Genomic DNA, 18,073 nt, shown 5'->3' with positions numbered 1-18,073 from the left:
TCGATGGTGAATTCCTTGAATTGTACTAAGCACTTTACACAGGTTAATCATTGAATCTTCACACCACTCTGGGGAGGTACATGCTTGGAACATCATCAGCATCATTTATAGGGTAAGGGCTTGAGGCTCAGAGAGTGATGTTATTGACGGTGGTCATGAAGCTAGGACAGGACAGAGGCAGGATTTGAACTGAATCTAGAGTCTGTGGTCTTAACCATTGTCCTTTCCAAATACTTTATATCCTTTATCTCTCTGGATGCTCTTTAAGATAGATGTGTTATTGTCCCCATTTTAAGGATCAGGCCCAGAGAGAGGAAGCATTTTACCAAAAGTTGCACAGCTATTAAGTCGTTAAGCTGAACCATATGATTCCAAGGTAAAAATACACAATATACTTGCAAATCTGCCATCTCTTAGGCCCACTTTTAAAATTTATTATATTGCGGTAAAAAAAATACGTAAGGTAAATTTATTCTCATAACAATTTTTAAGTGTACATTACTGTATTGTTAACTCTATGCACATTGTTGTACGACAGGTCTCTAAAATGTTTTCACCTTGCATGACTGAAACTATGCCTGTTGAACAACTCCCTGTTTCTTCCTTTCTCCAGCCCCAGCAACCACCATTCTACTTTGTTTCTATGAGTTTGATTACTTTAGATACCTCATATAAGTGGGATCATTCAGTATTTGCCTCTTTGTAATTGGCTTATTTCACTTAATATCTTCAAGTTTCATCCATGTTATAGTATATCAAAAGATTTCCTTTCTTTTAAAGGCTGCATTGTATTCCATTATACATATATACCGCATTTTGTTTATCTATTCATCTGTTGAGAATATTTGAGTTGCTTCCACCTCTTGGATATTGTGTTATGCTGCTATGAACACGGGTGTGCAAATATCTCTTCAAGATCCTGTTTTCAATTTGTTTTAAAATTTACCCAGAAGTGAGATTTCTGGGTCATATGGTAGTTCTATTTTTAATTTTTTGAGGAACCTCCATAATGTTTTCCATAACAGCTGTACCATTTTATATGTCCAACAGCAGTGCATGGGTGTTCCAACTTCTCCACATCTTCATCAACACTTGTTATTTTCTGCCTTTTTGATAGTAGTCATCCTAATGATTGTGAGGTGATATGTCATTGTGGTTTTGATTTGAATTTCTCTGATGATTAGTAATGTCGAGCATCTTTTTATATGCTTGTCGGCCACTTGTATATCTTCTTTGGGAAAATGTCTATTCAAGTCCTTTGCCTCTCTTTTAATCAGTTTTTATTTATTTATTGTTATTGAGTTGTAAGAGTTCTTTACATTTCTGTATATTAAACCCTTATCCAATATATGTTTTTCAAATATTTTCTCCCATTCTGTAGTTGGCCTTTTTACTCTGTTGATGATTTCCTTTGCTACACAGAAGTTTTTAAGTTTGATATAGTCCCATATGTCTATTTTTGCTTTTGTTACTTGTGCTTGTCATACCCAATTCCAACATCATATGTTTTCTTCAAGGAGTTGTATAGTTCGGGGTCTAATATTTGGGCCTTTAACTCATCTCGAGTTAATTTTTGTGTGTGGTATAAGATAAGGATTCATCTTCATTCTTTTGCATGGGGACATCCAGTTTTCTTATCACCATTTGTTGAAGAGACTGTCCTTTCCCCGTTGTGTAGTCTTGGTACCATTGCCAAAAATCATTTGACCATATATGTGAGCGTTTATTTCTGGGCTCTCTATTCTGCTCCATTGATCTACATGTCTGTCTTTATACCAATACCATTCTGTTTTGGTTATTGTACTTTGTAGTATGTTTCAAAATCAGGAAGTGTGAGGCCTCTAGCTTTTCTTTCTCAAGATTGTTTTGGCTATTTAGGGTTTTTGAAATAAGATTCCATATAAATTTTAGAATGTTTTTTTCTATTTCTGAAAAAAAGTACCATTGAGATTTTGACAGAGCATTGAATCTATAGTGTGGACATTTCTAACAATATCAAGTCTTCCGATCCATCAACACAGCGTGCCTTTCCATTTATTTGTGTCTTTAATTCCTTTCATCGGTGTTTAATAATTTCCAGAGTGTAAGAATTTTGCCTCTTTGGTTAAATTTGTTTCTAGGTATTTTATTATTTTTGGTGTTATTATAATTGGGATTGTTTTCATAATGTCCTTTTCTCTTAGGCCCATTTTTAAATCTTCATTTTACCAGTGAGAAAACAGAGACTCAGAGTCATGGGGTGAGTTTAATGTTTGAACTAGGGTTGATTCCAGCTCCAGTGCTGTCTGGCAGCAGTGAGATGGGAGCAAAGCAGATCCTCCTCTCCCTTTGCTCCATTCAACTCCTGACCTCGGAGAGCAAAGGTAAAAGCAGGGCCCCAGGTTAAAGGCGTCTCTTCCTGGGGCCTTGCAGCACCTGAAGCTCCTGTTCTTAGGCTGTAGGATAGGTCTGTGAGTGGCCAAGTTGGCCAAAGAGTGGTTTACTTCCAGCAGGGGCTACAATTTGGCCTAGGAGAAATAGAATGGGCCTTGGGGTTCAAAATCCCATCTGCCACTGTCCAGCTGTGTGACTGTGAACAAGTCTGTTTCCCTCTCTGACTTCACTTTCTGCCCTGAAAAAATGGGCATTTTGTACAGCTAACCTTGCAAGGCTGATCTGAGGGGGAAATGCGATCATGGGTAAGGATGCTTGTACATTTAACTAGTAAATGATGCCTAGTACCCCTAGCTTAGGTGGGCTAGCTCTGGCTCCCCTACAGTCACGCCCTCCCCACAGAGCAGGGAGTCCTTGGATTCACGTGGGACTACACAGTGGGAGCCTGTGTTCCTTCCACACCCCACTTCTCGCCCATGCTCTGCTGATGAATGCACCCCAAGCTTGCAGAGCTGTGAGGAGCAGCTAGTGCACAGGATGTGCATGAACTTGGATGTGGCTGATGTATAGCTCATAAATATTTAGACATTCGTACTCTTGATCCCGTATGACCCCACAAATGTTAGGGGCCAGCCTGACTGGTAAACCCAACTTCCTAACCCACAGTCTGCAGTGGGGAAGTAACCAACACATATTTCTTTCTACCTAGATCCTGGTGGTCCCTCCCCTCTGCTAGGGGCTGGGAATGTTAGGATGGGAATGGTAGGCAGAGTGGGGGTTGGGGCTGAAAGCTCTGCAGGGCAGAGGGCGAGAGATCCAGATGGCAGAATTTTTCTTGTCTCTATGAATATTTATGGCCCTCCTAGCCCACTCACAGCTGAGTGCTGGGTCTGGGCCTGCTGCACAGCCTCGATCCATCAGGGAACCATGCCCATATGTTAAGTTGAGTGGTCTGAGCCACCTCCTCCTTCTTCCTCCAAATGGTCATTTCCTTCCTGAGCTGTTAAAAGCTTTGTTGGCATTAGTCTAAAGCTCTGTCTGGAGTGGCAGGAAAGCCAGTGGTGGGTAAAAGCCCCTGAGGTCAGTGGCGACCTATAGTCCCCTCCCTGGGCTTCAAGGAACTAGGCCAATGGGAAGAGGGAGGCCTGGCCATTTGTGATCACTTTACATGCTTATCTTTGAAATTATTGTTAGGAATGTAAGATTTTGCAGATGAAGAAAGGAAGGCTCAGAGAGGTAAAGTCACTTGCCCAAGGTCACACAGCAAGAAAATGGCAGAACCATATGTGAACCCAGGTCTTTCTGACCCCAGAGGCCTCATTCTCCCCACCTTATTATGCTTCCCCTACTTTCCTCTGAATAGCCATCTGAGGCTTGGTCACTCATTCAGTCATTCGATCCCCAGTATCTGACACTGGGGACAAAAAAATGAAAAAGATTTAGTCCCTGCCCTCAAAAGCTCCCAGCCTGGCGAGAAAATGACCACAGAAATCAATACTTACAACATATGTCAGGTGCTACACTGAAGAATGTGCCCAGCACCATGGTGACCCAGAGAGGGAGGCAACTCTTTCTGACTGAGGCAAGCAGGGAAGGCATTCCAAAGGAAGTGCTCTTTAGGTTAGGTCTTAAAGGATGAGTAAGGTGTTGCTGGGGAAAGCAATAGGCAAAAGGCATGCTCAGTAGAGGCCATAGCATGTGCAAAGGCACAGAGGTTTGAGGAGAAATGGAGTTTTCAAAGCAGCAGCAAGAAGTTCAATGTGGCTGGAGTAGAAGGCGAGTAGCGGCAGAGGCTGATGGGAGATGAAGTGGGAAAGGAGATTGGACTTGATCCTGGGCGGTGGGGAGCCATGAAAGGTGTTAGATGAGGCAAGAATGTGGCTGGCAGCGTGTGGCAGCACAGCTCTTCTCAAACTTCAGTGTGCACATGAATCACCCGGGAATCTTGTTAAAATACACATTCTGGTGCGGCAGGTCTGGGGCGGACTCCGAGATTCTGCATATCTAACGAGCTCACAGATGATGCTAATGCTGCTGGTCCAAGGACTACAATTTGAGTAGTGAGATTGTGGAGGGCTCATTCTGCCTTGTGTGGAGGCTGCTCAGTGGAGGGGCAACTGCTGATGCTATGATGTCACTGCATAGATCAAGCTTCTACCATCTTCTTGGGCCACAAAAGCATCAGTGTTGTCAGTTGCTGGATATTTGTTCACTCAACAAATGTTTACCAAGCTCATGCTTGGGCTAAGCTTGTGCTGGGCACTGGGGATGAAGATAGCGATTGAAAGTGCCACTTTCTGGTCCATGTCATCCCTATCTCTTGGCTCCAAAATGATCTCTCTGCTCCCTCTCTTGTCATCCATCTATTTTCTGCCAGCAGCCAAAGCAAGTCAGATCATATTACTCACCTTTCTGACATACTCCAGTGGCTCTCTGATGCTTATAGAAGCAAATGTAAACTCTTCATTATGGGCTAGGGGTGATTTGGGGCCTGTTGCCCTCTGCTCTCATCCCGCTTTTCCCATTTCTCACATCTCTAGGGCCACACTGACCTTCCAGTTCCTTGAAAGTGATAAATTTATTCGTATCTCAGAATATGATGGTATTATTATCACTGTAGGCCCTTTGCACATGATTCTCTTTGCCTGGAATAATTCTAGATTTTCTCTTGACTTGTTCCTTCTCACTTTTTAGATTTCAGCCAGGGGAAGATACAGGTTTTGCAGGACCCTAAAGGGGGACCCTCTTTGAAGAAAAAATACTAAATTACAAACACACAATTAGATACAAGGCCTAGGAGGGGGCCGTCAAGCTCAAGCTTCTTTGGCTTCATGGTAAATCTGCCTCTGGTTTTGTTTCTATGTCACCTCCTCCAAGAAGCCCTCCCTGGTCACTCTATTTAAAGCAGTGCCCTACCCAATCTTCATCATGTCACTATTTTTATTTCTTTTATTGAATTCATGACAATTTGAAATTATCTTGTTTTTGTTTTGTTTTTGTTTTGTTTTTATCTCTCTACTTATTTCTGTCTCTTTTCCCTGACTAGAGTGTAAGCTCCTCAAGATCAGGAATTTATTTCTTTTTATTCCTGCAGTATTCCCAACACGGTGCCAGGTACCTGGTGGAATGTCAATAACTGCCAGGTGAATGAGTGAACATGGTCTCTGCCCTCTAGAAGTTAAAGTCTAGTGTGGTAGGAGGACACACACAGGCGATTTCAGTGAAATAAAAAGCTATGAGCTATGGAAGCCCAGAGGATGGCCCTTAACCAGGCCTAGGGGCAGAGGGCAGCGTGTGAAAGAGGCAGGGAGGCTGGAAAAACTACTTTGGAGGAAAGGAGGCCTGAGCAGTCTTAAAGGATGATCAGTAGTTATCCAGACAGAGAGAGGGAGGGAAGCGTCAATAAAGGCACAGGGATATGAGCCCCCAGACCCAGAGGAGACTTGGCTGGTTACATTTTGGGTGATCTCAAGGATTCTGTTGATTCAAAGAGACAACTGGGCCAAGGGAGTGGGAGTCACATGGGGACCAGGACCTGCGACTGGACAGAAGGCAGCAGAAGTAGGAAGAGCTGGGGCGATGAGTACTAGAGCCACTAAAAGCAAGGCTTTAGGCAAAGGCAGGGGTTCCACTCAAGACTCCCCACACTGATTCTAGTCCTGTATCTGGAAGGAAGAGGCCCACCTCTGCTGGGCTTCTTGTGGGGGCCATGTGGACTGGGGAGGCTCTGGGGTCAGACAGACCTGAGTACTCATTGTGTTCCTGAGATGGAAATTAGCATGCAGGCATGTTTTTCCTGGAAAATTTTAAAGCAAAACCTAGATATTATATAATTCCATCTAGAAATACTGTGGTCTATATATCTAATAGATAGGAATTTAGAAATATAAAAATATAAAAACATATCATCACACCTCACAAAATTAGCATTAATTTCATAATTTTGTTAATCTGTGTTCGAGTTTTACCAATTGCCTAACAGATATATATTTTTTTGGTTAGTCTGTTTGAATTGGGATATAGAAAAGGTCCACACACAGCGTGTAGTTGCTCAGCTAAGCTTCTTGAGCGAGAATTTGACATTCTACTTCCTCGCTTCTCATTCACTCCAACTCATGCTTTGGAAAACTGCTCTCCTCTAGTCACGTGACATGGAGTTCCCTGTTGCCATACCTGATATTTCTTTTCTGTCTGCATTTTACTTGATCTTCCTATGACTTTTCACACTGCTGGCCACTGGCTTCTACGTTCTGGAAACTTCCTTCTCTTAGGTCTCCAGCATGGCACTTCTCTGGTTCTCCTTCTACCTCTCTGACCTTCCTGTCTTTGCCTCTTTCATAGGTTTCTCCTCCTCCTCTGACTTCTCTTTTAATGTTGGTCTCTTCAAGGCTTAACCTTGGATCCTCCTGCGTGTTTCACAGGGGCTCCAAATTACGATATGTCCCCAGCTGAATTCATCCTCTCCACCCCTATGCTGTTCCTCCTTAGTGTCAGTTCCACGAAGACAGATACCATGCCAGCCCCAATCATCTGGGCCAGAAGCCTGGCAGTCTTTGATTCCTTCCTTTCCAACAACCAGTATCCCACCCATCACCAAGTCCTGTGCATTCGATAACTCTCACAAGCGTTCTTTTCCCTCCATTTGCTCTGCCATGGTCCTACCTTCCTTTGGCCCTGCAGACAATTGCAGTTGTCTCTTTGCTGTTGTCTCTCTGCCTCTGGTCTGAAGCTCTTTCAGTTCATTCTGTACACAGCAGTCAAAGCCATCTTTGCCAAACCCAGATCCAGCCTTGTCCCTTCCATGGTCTGTATCCTTCAATGACCCCCCATTTTCTGTAGAATCAAGTACAAACTCCTTAGCCTAATACTCAAGACCCTTCTTAAGTTGACTGATGCTGACTTTGTAGGCCCTTTGTCTCTTTGTCTCTCCTCACCCCTCCACCCCTTAAATTGTAGCTAAACTGAATGTCACCAGTTCTTTGAGAACAAGGTACATCTTCTCCTATTTTTTTCAGATCTCTGCACATGCTGTTCCCCTCCGTGGGAGTCCTCATCAAGCTAACTCCTTCTTATCCTTTGGCATGGGTAGGAGGTCATTCCTGATCCTTAAATCTGGGCTAGGGGCACCGTCTCAGAATTACCCTGACATTTGGAACATCCACCATCATAGCACTTTTCACTTGTCTATTTCTGAATCTCTCTATTGCAAAATGATCTCTGAGCCACTGAAGGGCAGAGACTGGGTCTGTTCTCTGAGGCCTCAGAACGCTGCCTAGGGCCTGGAGCAGTGAGTGATTTGTCCAATGGATACATGCATGCATGCATGCCTGAATGAATGAATGAGTGAGTTAGGCTAACCTGTATATGTGCCCCATTCACATGAGGAAAGACTTTTTATTTTTTATTTTATTTTTTAGAAAGATTTTTTAAAAAGCAATTAATTTAGAAAAAGTCCCTAAACAAAATACCAATTTTTAAAAATTGAGGTAACATTGGTTAATAACATTAAATAAGTTTCAGGTGTACAACATTATAATAATTTGATAACTGTATACACTATAGCATGCTCATCACCAAAAGTCTAGTTTCCACCCGTCACCATACATTTGACCCCCTTTACCCATTTTGTCCTCCCCGACTCCATTCCCTTTTACTAACCATCGATTGGTTGTTTGTATCTATGAGTTTGCCAAAATACCAAAATTTTAAATGAAGACAGGATCATAATAGTACCAGGCAGAGCCATATTACAGCCTGAGGCAAAAGGAAGAATCAGTAATACTGACTTTGATATTTTAAAAATACAGTATTAAAGTATTATTTATCTTAGTGAAGTTTTCGGTGCCCGCTTTTATTTAGTACCTAAGTGAGCGAGCACCTCACAAGCCTTATCCTCTCTCATCCTGGTCTTGGCAGGAAGACTTTCTCAACAGGCCTGTACAGGCATGGCACAGAGGGAAGGGCCCTGGAGGATGTCTTGGGTTGAGTCCTTTGGCCAGAGAGGGACAGTTTTCAGAGGAGAGTTGTCCCCACCCCCACTGAGCTGGAGCCTAAACCCAAGAAGAAGAAGGGACTGACTTAAGGGCATGAGTGGGTGTGGGTGTGGGGAATGGTCAGAGATGTGACTTCCTCAAAGGCCCAGAGTGAGGAGCATTATACACTCCCAGCTGTGGCCTGCCTCCTCACCCCTCTCAGGTCCCAGAAACAGAGTCCCCCAAGGCTGGGGGTCCAGGAGGAGAAAGAAACAAAGCCAGTTCCAGATGAATGGGCATCTTGGGCTCAAGGGAGAGAGTGGGGGGGCTAGTTTTTTGAGCAGCAATTTTCAAATTTTCTAGTCTCAGGATTTTTTTAAATTCCTAAAAATATTTGAAGACCCCAGAAAACTTTTGTTTACATGGATTATATTCTATCAATATTTACCATATTCAAAATTAAAACTAAGACATTCTAAAAAGTTTTGGTTTTAAATATAAAAACCAATAACAAACTCACTCATTCCATGTTAACATAAATAACATTTTTAGTAAAAAGTAGCTGAAATTTTCAAAACAAACAATCTAGGGAGAAGAGTGACATTGATTTACATTTTTTTGCAAATCTCTTTAATGTTGGGTTTGATAGAAGACAGCTGGATTCTCATATCTGCTTCTGCATTCAATCTGTGGTAATGTTTTGGTTGAAATAAATGAAGAAAATCTGCCCTCACAAAGATAGATATTTGTAAATGGAGGGATATTTTCCTGTCTTTTCAGATAATTGGTGATACTCTTTGACACTACATCACAGCTTCACAAATGGTAGTTTCTTAAAGGTTAGTTGCAACACAGAGCCTGGATCATATCATGAACTTTTCGTAATCTGCTTCCAGTGATGCATTGGTCTAGCTTACCCTTTGAATCTTTTACCTATGTGTAATTTTGAAACTTCATGTCTTCCTCATTTGGACAGTATCAGTTCAGAGTTAGGCATGTCTTCCAGATATTGACTTTTCATTATAAGGTATAAAAAAAATTGCATTCATTAATATTATCACCAAGCTCATCAGAAAATTCTTTAAGTATTGGAAAGTTGTCAGGCTCCTCCTGGTAGATACGATTTTTCCAAAAAATTCTAATTTTCTCTTGGAATTTAAATTTTATCATTGGCAATAAATACTGTTTATTTTCCTTGAAGTGACAGGCTCACTCATTTATATCTGAGAACATGTCTGCTGGATTCAAGTCTGAAAAACTATAGTTTGTCATTTTTTTCAAGTGATGGTGGTGATCCTCAAAAAAGTTCAGCTCGCAACTTAAACAATTACGTAAGTGCTTTCCCCTCAAGACTGCCATCGTACTTTACTTTGCAGCAGAGGGAGTTTCATGAGGATTTCCCATTTTGACACAGAATATTGGAAAAGATGTGTACTAAAGATTTAATAAAATTAATAATTTTCTTGCTTCATCAAGAACGTTTAGATATGAATTGACTTTTTTGCGGGGCGGGGGTTCACTGTTTATTATTATTATTTTTTTTATGCTGAGTACATGGATGTGGAGAATGTGACTCAGGCTACAGTTCAGTGCTGCTGCCTTGGTTTGTGCTAAGGAGCCAGCAGTTTTGCTCACTGTTTTATACCATCAGCACAAATATCAACATAGTGAAAAAGGCAGATAATGTCTTGGTATTATTATGACGATAGTTTTGACCTCATGGATTCCCTGAAAGGTCTCGGAGTATTCCTCTTTCCTCCCTCATTTCCATGCCCCCTTGCCCTTGGGAACTGTTAGCCTAGACCTTTGGAATCAGATGGCAGTGGAAAACGTCCCAGCAGAATAGAAGCTAGTGATTTCGCTGCTGGAGAAGCAGCATAAAATTTCGTAATTCAAATCAACTGTGTAATTCACAATGTGACTTGAGGGTGAGGTTTTTGTTTTTAAAGGAATCACAATGATTCATTAGAATAATGGAAGCCACAGTTATTGCATTTAACATAGACAAATCACCACTACGCTAAATGAAACAAAGCATAAAAATTTTCTCAATCAACGAAATTCCAGTTAGAGCCAGTGGTTTCTTTAAACTCACCTGTGAGTATCTATAGGCCTCTTCAAGTCTTTCCACTGCTCTAGGGCTCCCTAAGAGATGGGTGTAATTCAGGCTTAGTACCCTTTTCTTCATTATTGTTCATGGTGCTAGGAACAGCTGTTGACTAGACAGACAAGGTCCTTGTTTTCCTGGGGCTCGTAGTCAAGTGACAGAGTGTTAAACGATCACACAAATATGATTACAACTCTGCTAAGATTTATGAAGAAGTACAGGGAGCTTTGAAACAGGGCCTGATCTGGCCTGAGGCCAGTGAAGACATCCTGAAGAAGTGAAATTCAGCTAAGGTCTGAAGTAAGAGTTGGAATGGCTAGGTGGAAGTGGGGTGTGGGTGGGGAAGAACGTTCAAGGGAACGGCATGGGTATGTGTGGAAGTTAAGGTAGGAAAGGTCTGGGTGGGTTTGAAGACCCACCTGGGAAGTCCATTTTGGCTGGAGGCTGGTAGGAAGGTAGCACAAAATGAGGGTGAAATAGCAGCTGGAGGTCAGGGCAAGGGCCATCAGGTGGCCTTTTTTTTTCAGTTCTTAGAACCTATCAAGCTCCTTCCTGCCTCAATCCTGGACCCATGCAGATCCCTCTGCCTGGAATGTTCTTTCTCTGCTCCTTTTTCAGGCCTCAACTGAAATGTCACCTTCTTTCTAAGTAGATCTCTTTTTTTATCTCTATGTCAGCACCCCGTTTTCTTTGAATAGCAACTATATTTGTTTACATTGCTTTTGTCTGTCTCCCCTGTGAGACTGTGAGTTCCCAGAGTGCAGAGGCCCTGTTGGTTGTGTTCACCTTGTATCTCCCGTGCTTAGCAGTGAGACTGATGTGCAATTGGTGCTCAGAAGTATTTGTTGGATGAAAGTGTGAACAAACAAATGAACACAGAGCTGGATTTGAAAGCCTGGCTGCATCCCTTAACAGCTGCGTGATCTTGGACAAGTCACACAACTACCCTATCCTCAGTTTCCTATTCTGTAAAACGGGGCTTTATGTGAGACTCAAGTGAAATAGTGCATGTGGACGCACCTGGCAGGATTCCTGGCTCAGAAAGAGGTGCTCCTAAGTGTTAAACGTCTTGTTTCTCACTCTCAGTTCTGTACCCTTTTCACTGCACTATGGTATGTGATGTGCCTCAGGCCTCACTTAATCCCAGCTGAGTCTCATGCCACCCTTTCTCCCTGAGCTGCTTTCCTGAGTCGGCCCACGGCAACAGACACCATCAGAGGGGCTTCCAGGCTTTTGTGATGGCAACAGAGTGGGAGGAACAAGATGGGAGGGGAGGGAGCAACTGGTTCTGATGGAGAGTAGATGGGGAGAGGGACTGTTGAAAATCGACCAGACTTTGGGTACTGGGATTATGACTAGTTTTAATCTTATTTAATATACTTTAAAAATCCCTGTGTTTTGAAATAATATTAGTCCTTCAAAAAAGTTGCAGAACAGTTGAAAGAGTTCATGAATGCCCTTCATCCAACATTCTCTAATGTTAAAAATTTACAAAACCATACTATAATGATCAAAACCAGAAAATGAACATTGATGCAATATTAGCTAAATTATAGATTTTATTTGAACTTCACCAGTTTTCTCCTTAATGACCTTTTCTGTTCCAGGATACAATCCAGGGTCCCACATTACATTTAGTTATCATGTCTCCTTAGACTTCCTCTGATCTTTGAAAGTTCCTCAGTCTTTCTTTGTCTTTCATGATCCTGACACTTTTGATCAGTACTGATCAGTCATTTTGTAGAACGTCTCACGATTTGGGTTTAAACGGTGTTTTCTCGTGACTAAATTATGATCATGCATTTCTGGCAAGAATACCACAGAAGCGATGTTGTGTCCTTTTCAATACATCATAGTAGGGGTCCATGATGTTGATATGTCCTATTGATGATGATGATGTTTATCTTGATCATTTGATTAAAATGTCGTCTACTGTATACTTTTAAAGAAATTATATTTAAAAAAAATTTAATTATTAAAGTAATAAATTACCCTTAAAAGTTCAAGCAAATAAACTTCCCAGCAGACCTACCTCACCTTCCCAGAGGTGATTCCTTTTAGATCATTTTCTACTTGTATACACATATATAATGGCATCATACCAACTTTTTTTGGTTTTGTTTTACTTAACAATATTATCCAGGGACAACTTTCCATGTCAGGACAATTAGTTTTAACTTGTTCTTTCTAATGATTGGCTACTATTTCATTCTCTGGGTGACCCTCGTATTATACTTTTCTGTATTTTCTAGATTTCTTATGAGCACATTAATGTTTTTTAATATAGAACATTTTACCATCACAATTTTTATTTGAAATTTCATCAAAAGAAAAATATTCATATCTTGTCAGAATATTAAAAATTTATATTATATGTTTTATCACCAGAAATAGATTATCTAAAACTTTAAGTCAAAATAAGCCAAATAATAAAAAGGTATATTTTAAAATAGAACAAGTGAAAAGAAACTGAACTGCCATTAATTTTATTGACTCTCAGATGCCATTTATTCAAAAAATATACCTTTATTTTATGTAGAAAGAACAAAATGCCACGTAATTGGAAAATACCATTGATTTTAAAGTTTTAAAATGTGCAAAATGGGAGTCTTGGAAGTGATGAAATGAGATAGTCCCTTGTTGGCCTTTCGTTAACCAGAATTCCTATGTGGTCTTTCAGGCTCAGACAGGACACTGACCAGCTGCCTCTTCCAGCCCAGAGTAATGGAGACAAATGATTCCTCCCGTGTGGACTCTGAATTCCGATACACCCTCTTCCCAATTATTTACAGTATTATCTTTGTGCTGGGGGTCGTTGCCAATAGCTATGTGCTGTGGGTCTTTGTCCACTTGTACCCTTCCAAGAAACTGAATGAGATAAAGATATTCATGGTGAACCTCACCATGGCCGACCTGCTCTTTTTGATCACTCTACCCCTGTGGATCATCTACTACTACCACCAGGGCGACTGGATTCTCCCTAAATTCCTGTGCAATCTGGCTGGCTGCTTCTTCTTCATCAACACCTACTGTTCCGTGGCCTTCCTGGCCGTCATCACTTATAACCGCTTCCAGGCAGTGACACGACCCATCAAGACCGCTCAGGCCACTACCCGTAAGCGTGGCATCTCTTTGTCCCTGGTCATCTGGGTGGCCATTGTGGCTGCTGCATCCTACTTCTTTGTCCTAGATTCTACCAACGTAGAACCCAATAAGACTGGTTCAGGCAACATCACTCGCTGCTTTGAGCATTATGAGAAGGGCAGCATGCCGGTCCTCATCATCCACATCTTCCTTGTGTCTGGCTTCTTCCTTGTTTTCCTCATCATCCTCTTCTGCAACCTTATCATCATCCGCACGCTGCTCATGCAACCCACACAGCTGCAGCACAACGCAGAAGTCAAGCGCCGGGCGCTGTGGATGGTCTGCACAGTCTTAGCTGTGTTCATCATATGTTTTGTGCCTCACCACATTGTGCAGCTACCCTGGACCCTGGCTGAGCTGGGCTTCCAGGACAGCAACTTCCACCAGGCTATTAACGATGCTCATCAGGTCACCCTCTGCCTCCTTAGCACCAACTGTGTCTTAGACCCCATCATCTACTGTTTCCTGACCAAGAAGTTCCGCAAGCACCTCACAGAGAAGTTCCACAGCATGCGCAGCAGCCGGAAATGCCCCCTAGCCACCACGGAGACTGGCACCGAAGTAGTTTTGCCACTGAACAACAACCCTGTCAATTCCTTAAAAAATTAGTCTCTGATTGTTGAGGCTAAGCCCAGAGGTTTCTCCTTCATGGACATCACGACTGACTTGGGGGGAAGAGGGGTATCTGCTGTGGCCTGGGTACCTCCTTCCTGGGTACTGGGCTCATTAGGTATGGAGGCTACCTCCCCGAGGCAGGGACGATGGCAGAGCTAGACTGCTGGAAAATCTAGAACTTGAATGAGCCCCTTCAGCCACCTTTGGGCACATGCCATAGTAACCTTGACTGGTGACCTCATCCAGAGTGTTTGAATCTTATAGCTCTGGGAGGAAAGTCAAGGCCAGGGGCAGACCTTGGGGGCAGACTCTGAACCAGTCAGTTCACCCTACCAGGGCAGCAGGCCCAAGTGAGTATGGCCTAAAGTTTTGAGCAATCACTCTTTTTATTACTATAAAGACAGAAAAGGGGGTTTTGGAAAAAGGATACTCCCCTGGCAAAGTGGCAGTATCTTTGGGGCAGACTTTTGAGCTAAGATGGTGCTACCTTGTCTCTACTCACAGGCACAAGGTCTTTGTGACACTTCTTAGGGGAACTAGCTCAGTGGAAACTTCTCCTGACTCACCCAGCAACCTCTCCTGAATGGTGACCACAGGAAATAAAACATATATAGATCCAATGCTAGAATAGGGACTTGTTTCCAGAGGCAGACGTGTTTGCCTGCACAGGCCTCACCTCAGGCCTGGGTGAGCTCTAGGGAAGTGGGAGAGATACAACCGTAGTACCCACCTGTCTGTCTCAATAACAAACCCTGATGAAGTACTTTCTGTGAGGCAGCCACCCACTGTGGTGGGCAAACACCCCTCAAAGCCAGACTCCGGTGTCATGGTGCCCAGAGCCTTCCATGGGAAGAGGAGCTTAGGCTGGGAAGTGCCTGTGTGTGGAGAGGTCCCCAGAGTGGAAAGAGTCTGTCAGGTCTCCTCTCTACCTCTCTTTCTAGAGCCCCCCTCCTAATTTGACTTAAGGGAGGTGGGAGGAGCAATTATGGTCTTAAAGGCCAGCAGGCACTTTGACGTCTGGGTGCAGAAGATAAGTGTCAGCTTCTCAAGGATCTCTAGATACCTGCTTGTGATTTTCAGAAAATATATTCAAACAAGCCTCCTCTCACATTCTAAGCTAAGTTACCTGCAGTATGAACCTGGCAGCCCCAGACCCAAGACTTGGAGGAGACTTTTCTTGTTTCCAGAGCCCTGTGGACCTTCAAAGAAATCTTCTTGCCTTTCAGCTAGTGTCCCCATAAAGTTGGAATTCTTGTCTTCTGTCTACTGAGCAAGCACTGGATTGATGATTTTGATAACTGCCTCATAGTGAGCCAGTAACCTGCTTGGGCCCAGGATAGTAGCTGTGGGCTAGACTTAGCCGATAGTGACCAGGTAGATAGTGTAGTGTACTAGAGCTTTCGTGTCTCACAGACCTAGGTTCAAATCTTGGCTTTGTCACTTTCTGCTGAGGGACTCCGAGCTGAATTTCCTACCTCATAGGGTTGTTATAAGCAGTGAATGAAGTTGCCGATGCAGATACCTCTTGGTCAGGGTGACTGTTCATCCCAGATTCTCCTTTTTTTCTGAGAATTTTTTCCTCTCAATCTTCTTACGGGAGCTGAATGGATGAGAGGTGAGCATCTGGCTCTAGTTGGGCCAGTCAGGTGCTCTGTCTCAGGAAAAAGTAGCAAGATTCAGGGATGCTATTTCAGGCTCTGCAGGCCACTCACCTGAAGATATATAAACTCTGGAGCTGTGTGTGTGTGTGCATGCGTGTGTCTGTGTGTATATGAGGGGAATTGGAACGGTAGTAGAGGCCGGCCACCTGCATGCGCATCCTAGAGAAGATAGCTTTGCTCAGAGAGAAGATGGAAATGTGCAAAGAGACCAGGACAGACCCCAGGAGCCTGGGGGTGGGGGGCTTCCAGGGGCCTGCTGTCTTTGTTCCTCCAGGCCAAGTCCTTCTTGAGGCACAACTGCACTTTGTCTTTTGGGGCCTGTGAGAGTCCCTTTTTAGGCTACATTCTCTTGCTTTGCTTAAGCTGATTTGAGTTATCTATGACTGGCAAGCAAAAGAGCTCTGAAAGAGATAAATACTTATATGGTAAACCACAGTTTTTCTCGAATTTCAATCATTCCTCTACCCACCCCTCAATTTTTGCAATATCTTTGTACCAGCTATATGTTTACTTAATAAATATTTTTCTTTAAATTAAGTCACTTTTCAAAACCTAAATTTTTTAAAAAGGATACTTTGTAACTAAATCGTAAATGAAAACTAATGGCACCTGCCATACATAGAAGGTAGACATAAACATAAAACATAATTATTAAAATAAAAATGTTCTTGGTGTTCTGTCTAAAGTCACCTCATACACCCCAGGGACTTGCATATCACACTTCAGGAAACACTGCTGTGATATGTACAAGGTGAACAAGGTCTGCATTCAGTAAGTGCTCAATAAAGAGTAAGTTGGACGGTTCTGAGATGATGACTTGTGATCACCCCCTTACTTCCCCCAGAATGTTGCCCCAACATACAGGCCAGGGTCTTACTCACACCCAGGGACCATGGGGGTGGGAGGAGTATTTCAGTTTGTAGCCCACGCTATGGCCCTGCTGATCCTCTCATCACTCTGAATACAGCCACCTTCATTCCCTCTGTGACCTCTGACCTCTGACCTTCTCAGATGCTTTCTCTTCTCTTTGACCTAGCCAGAAAACCTTCTACATGCAGCCTTCCTGAAGTCTTCCAGATAGGGTCATTGGTTTCCTTCTTGAAACATGTTAGTCTGGGAGGGCCCAACTTTTTATACCTTAATTACTATGGTTATGGACGTTTATCCATTTCGAGGTCTGTCTTCCCTATCCTGAGGTAGGAACTGAATCTTAATCATCAGTGATCTATAGTTTCTCACAGAAAACCTGGAACCGAGATCCGTCTGTCTCCAAAGCTTACTGCTTTCCCACGATGTAGCATAAACAGACACATTGACATAAACACGCACTTATTTTGATTCTTCAGGGACAGCTAGGGAAGGAATGTAATACATATCCTTCCCAAGTTCCATGTACACATTTTAAAGGGAGGTGGGGATTTTCAGAGGATCTGAACATTTTAGAGCTGCAAGGGTCCAATCCCTTTGTCTTATTAAGGGGAACATGAGACTCAGAGGGGTTAAAAGATTGCAGAAAGCACATGGCATAGAACTGCAGTGAACACAGAATTGGCTGCTGACCTGTGTCTCTTACTTCTTGTAGTGGTGACAGGGTCGATAGGAAACACTGAGTTGTAATTCTTTTGAAGAAACATTACCAGTTAGGGTTTCCAAGCCATCTTTTAAGTCAAAAGGCCTCACTCTGCATTTTCCCCTGATCTCAGCCTTCACCCCAAGGAACTTTCAGTGATCTCAGTTAGAGAATGTTAGTGCAGGCAAGACCTGGCCCCTCACCTCATCGAGATGAGTCAGTCATAGACACAAGAGTGTGGAAAGTGTAAGTCACAGCTGATTAGAACTGAGCATGTTTACGCCTGTTTTTACTCATCTATGTTTATCTGTGCTTGAGAGCTAAGGCCACAAATAGGTGTAATAAAACCCTCTTACAAAACAACTGGTTTTTGTGCAGACTTGTATTTCTATAATACAAATTATGTTTCCCCTGACATCCTGCCAGGAAACCATTCTCCCACTACCCAGTCATTCATCTATCCACCCATCCATTCATCCATGTGTTCATCTATCCAGGTATCCAACAAACACTTATGAAGTACCTATTTTGGTCCAGTAAGTATGCTAAGCACAATTTTTATCTGTTGTCTCATGGAAACTTCACACTCTCCCTGAAAGGTAGGTGATTCCATCCCCATAGAAACGAATAA

The 18,073-nt window shown here is 42.8% G+C and overlaps 1 protein-coding gene across 6 annotated transcripts in view; it reads left to right on the top strand.

Annotated features, from left to right (window-relative positions):
• The window catches only part of PTAFR (platelet activating factor receptor), a 33,826-nt gene extending 16,021 nt beyond the window's left edge, over positions 1-17,805 (top strand). For 4 of the 6 annotated variants that reach the window (XM_039854862.1, XM_039854864.1, XM_039854863.1 and 1 more), the window contains one exon: positions 13,133-17,805. In XM_039854862.1, coding sequence (XP_039710796.1) covers positions 13,133-14,205 — 1,073 coding nt within the window. In that variant the 3' untranslated portion in view covers positions 14,206-17,805. Of the gene's footprint in view, positions 1-9,125; positions 9,185-9,655; positions 9,677-13,132 lie in introns of those variants that run through there. The other 2 variants (XM_039854866.1, XM_039854867.1) reach the window with 2 other exon arrangements.
• Positions 17,806-18,073: the final 268 nt, after the last annotated feature.

Source organism: Pteropus medius, unplaced genomic scaffold, assembly GCF_902729225.1.
Source record: "Pteropus medius unplaced genomic scaffold, Ma_sr-lr_union100, whole genome shotgun sequence".
NCBI classification, from domain to species: Eukaryota; Metazoa; Chordata; class Mammalia; order Chiroptera; family Pteropodidae; genus Pteropus; species Pteropus medius.
This window is presented reverse-complemented; position numbering and strand designations above follow the sequence as displayed.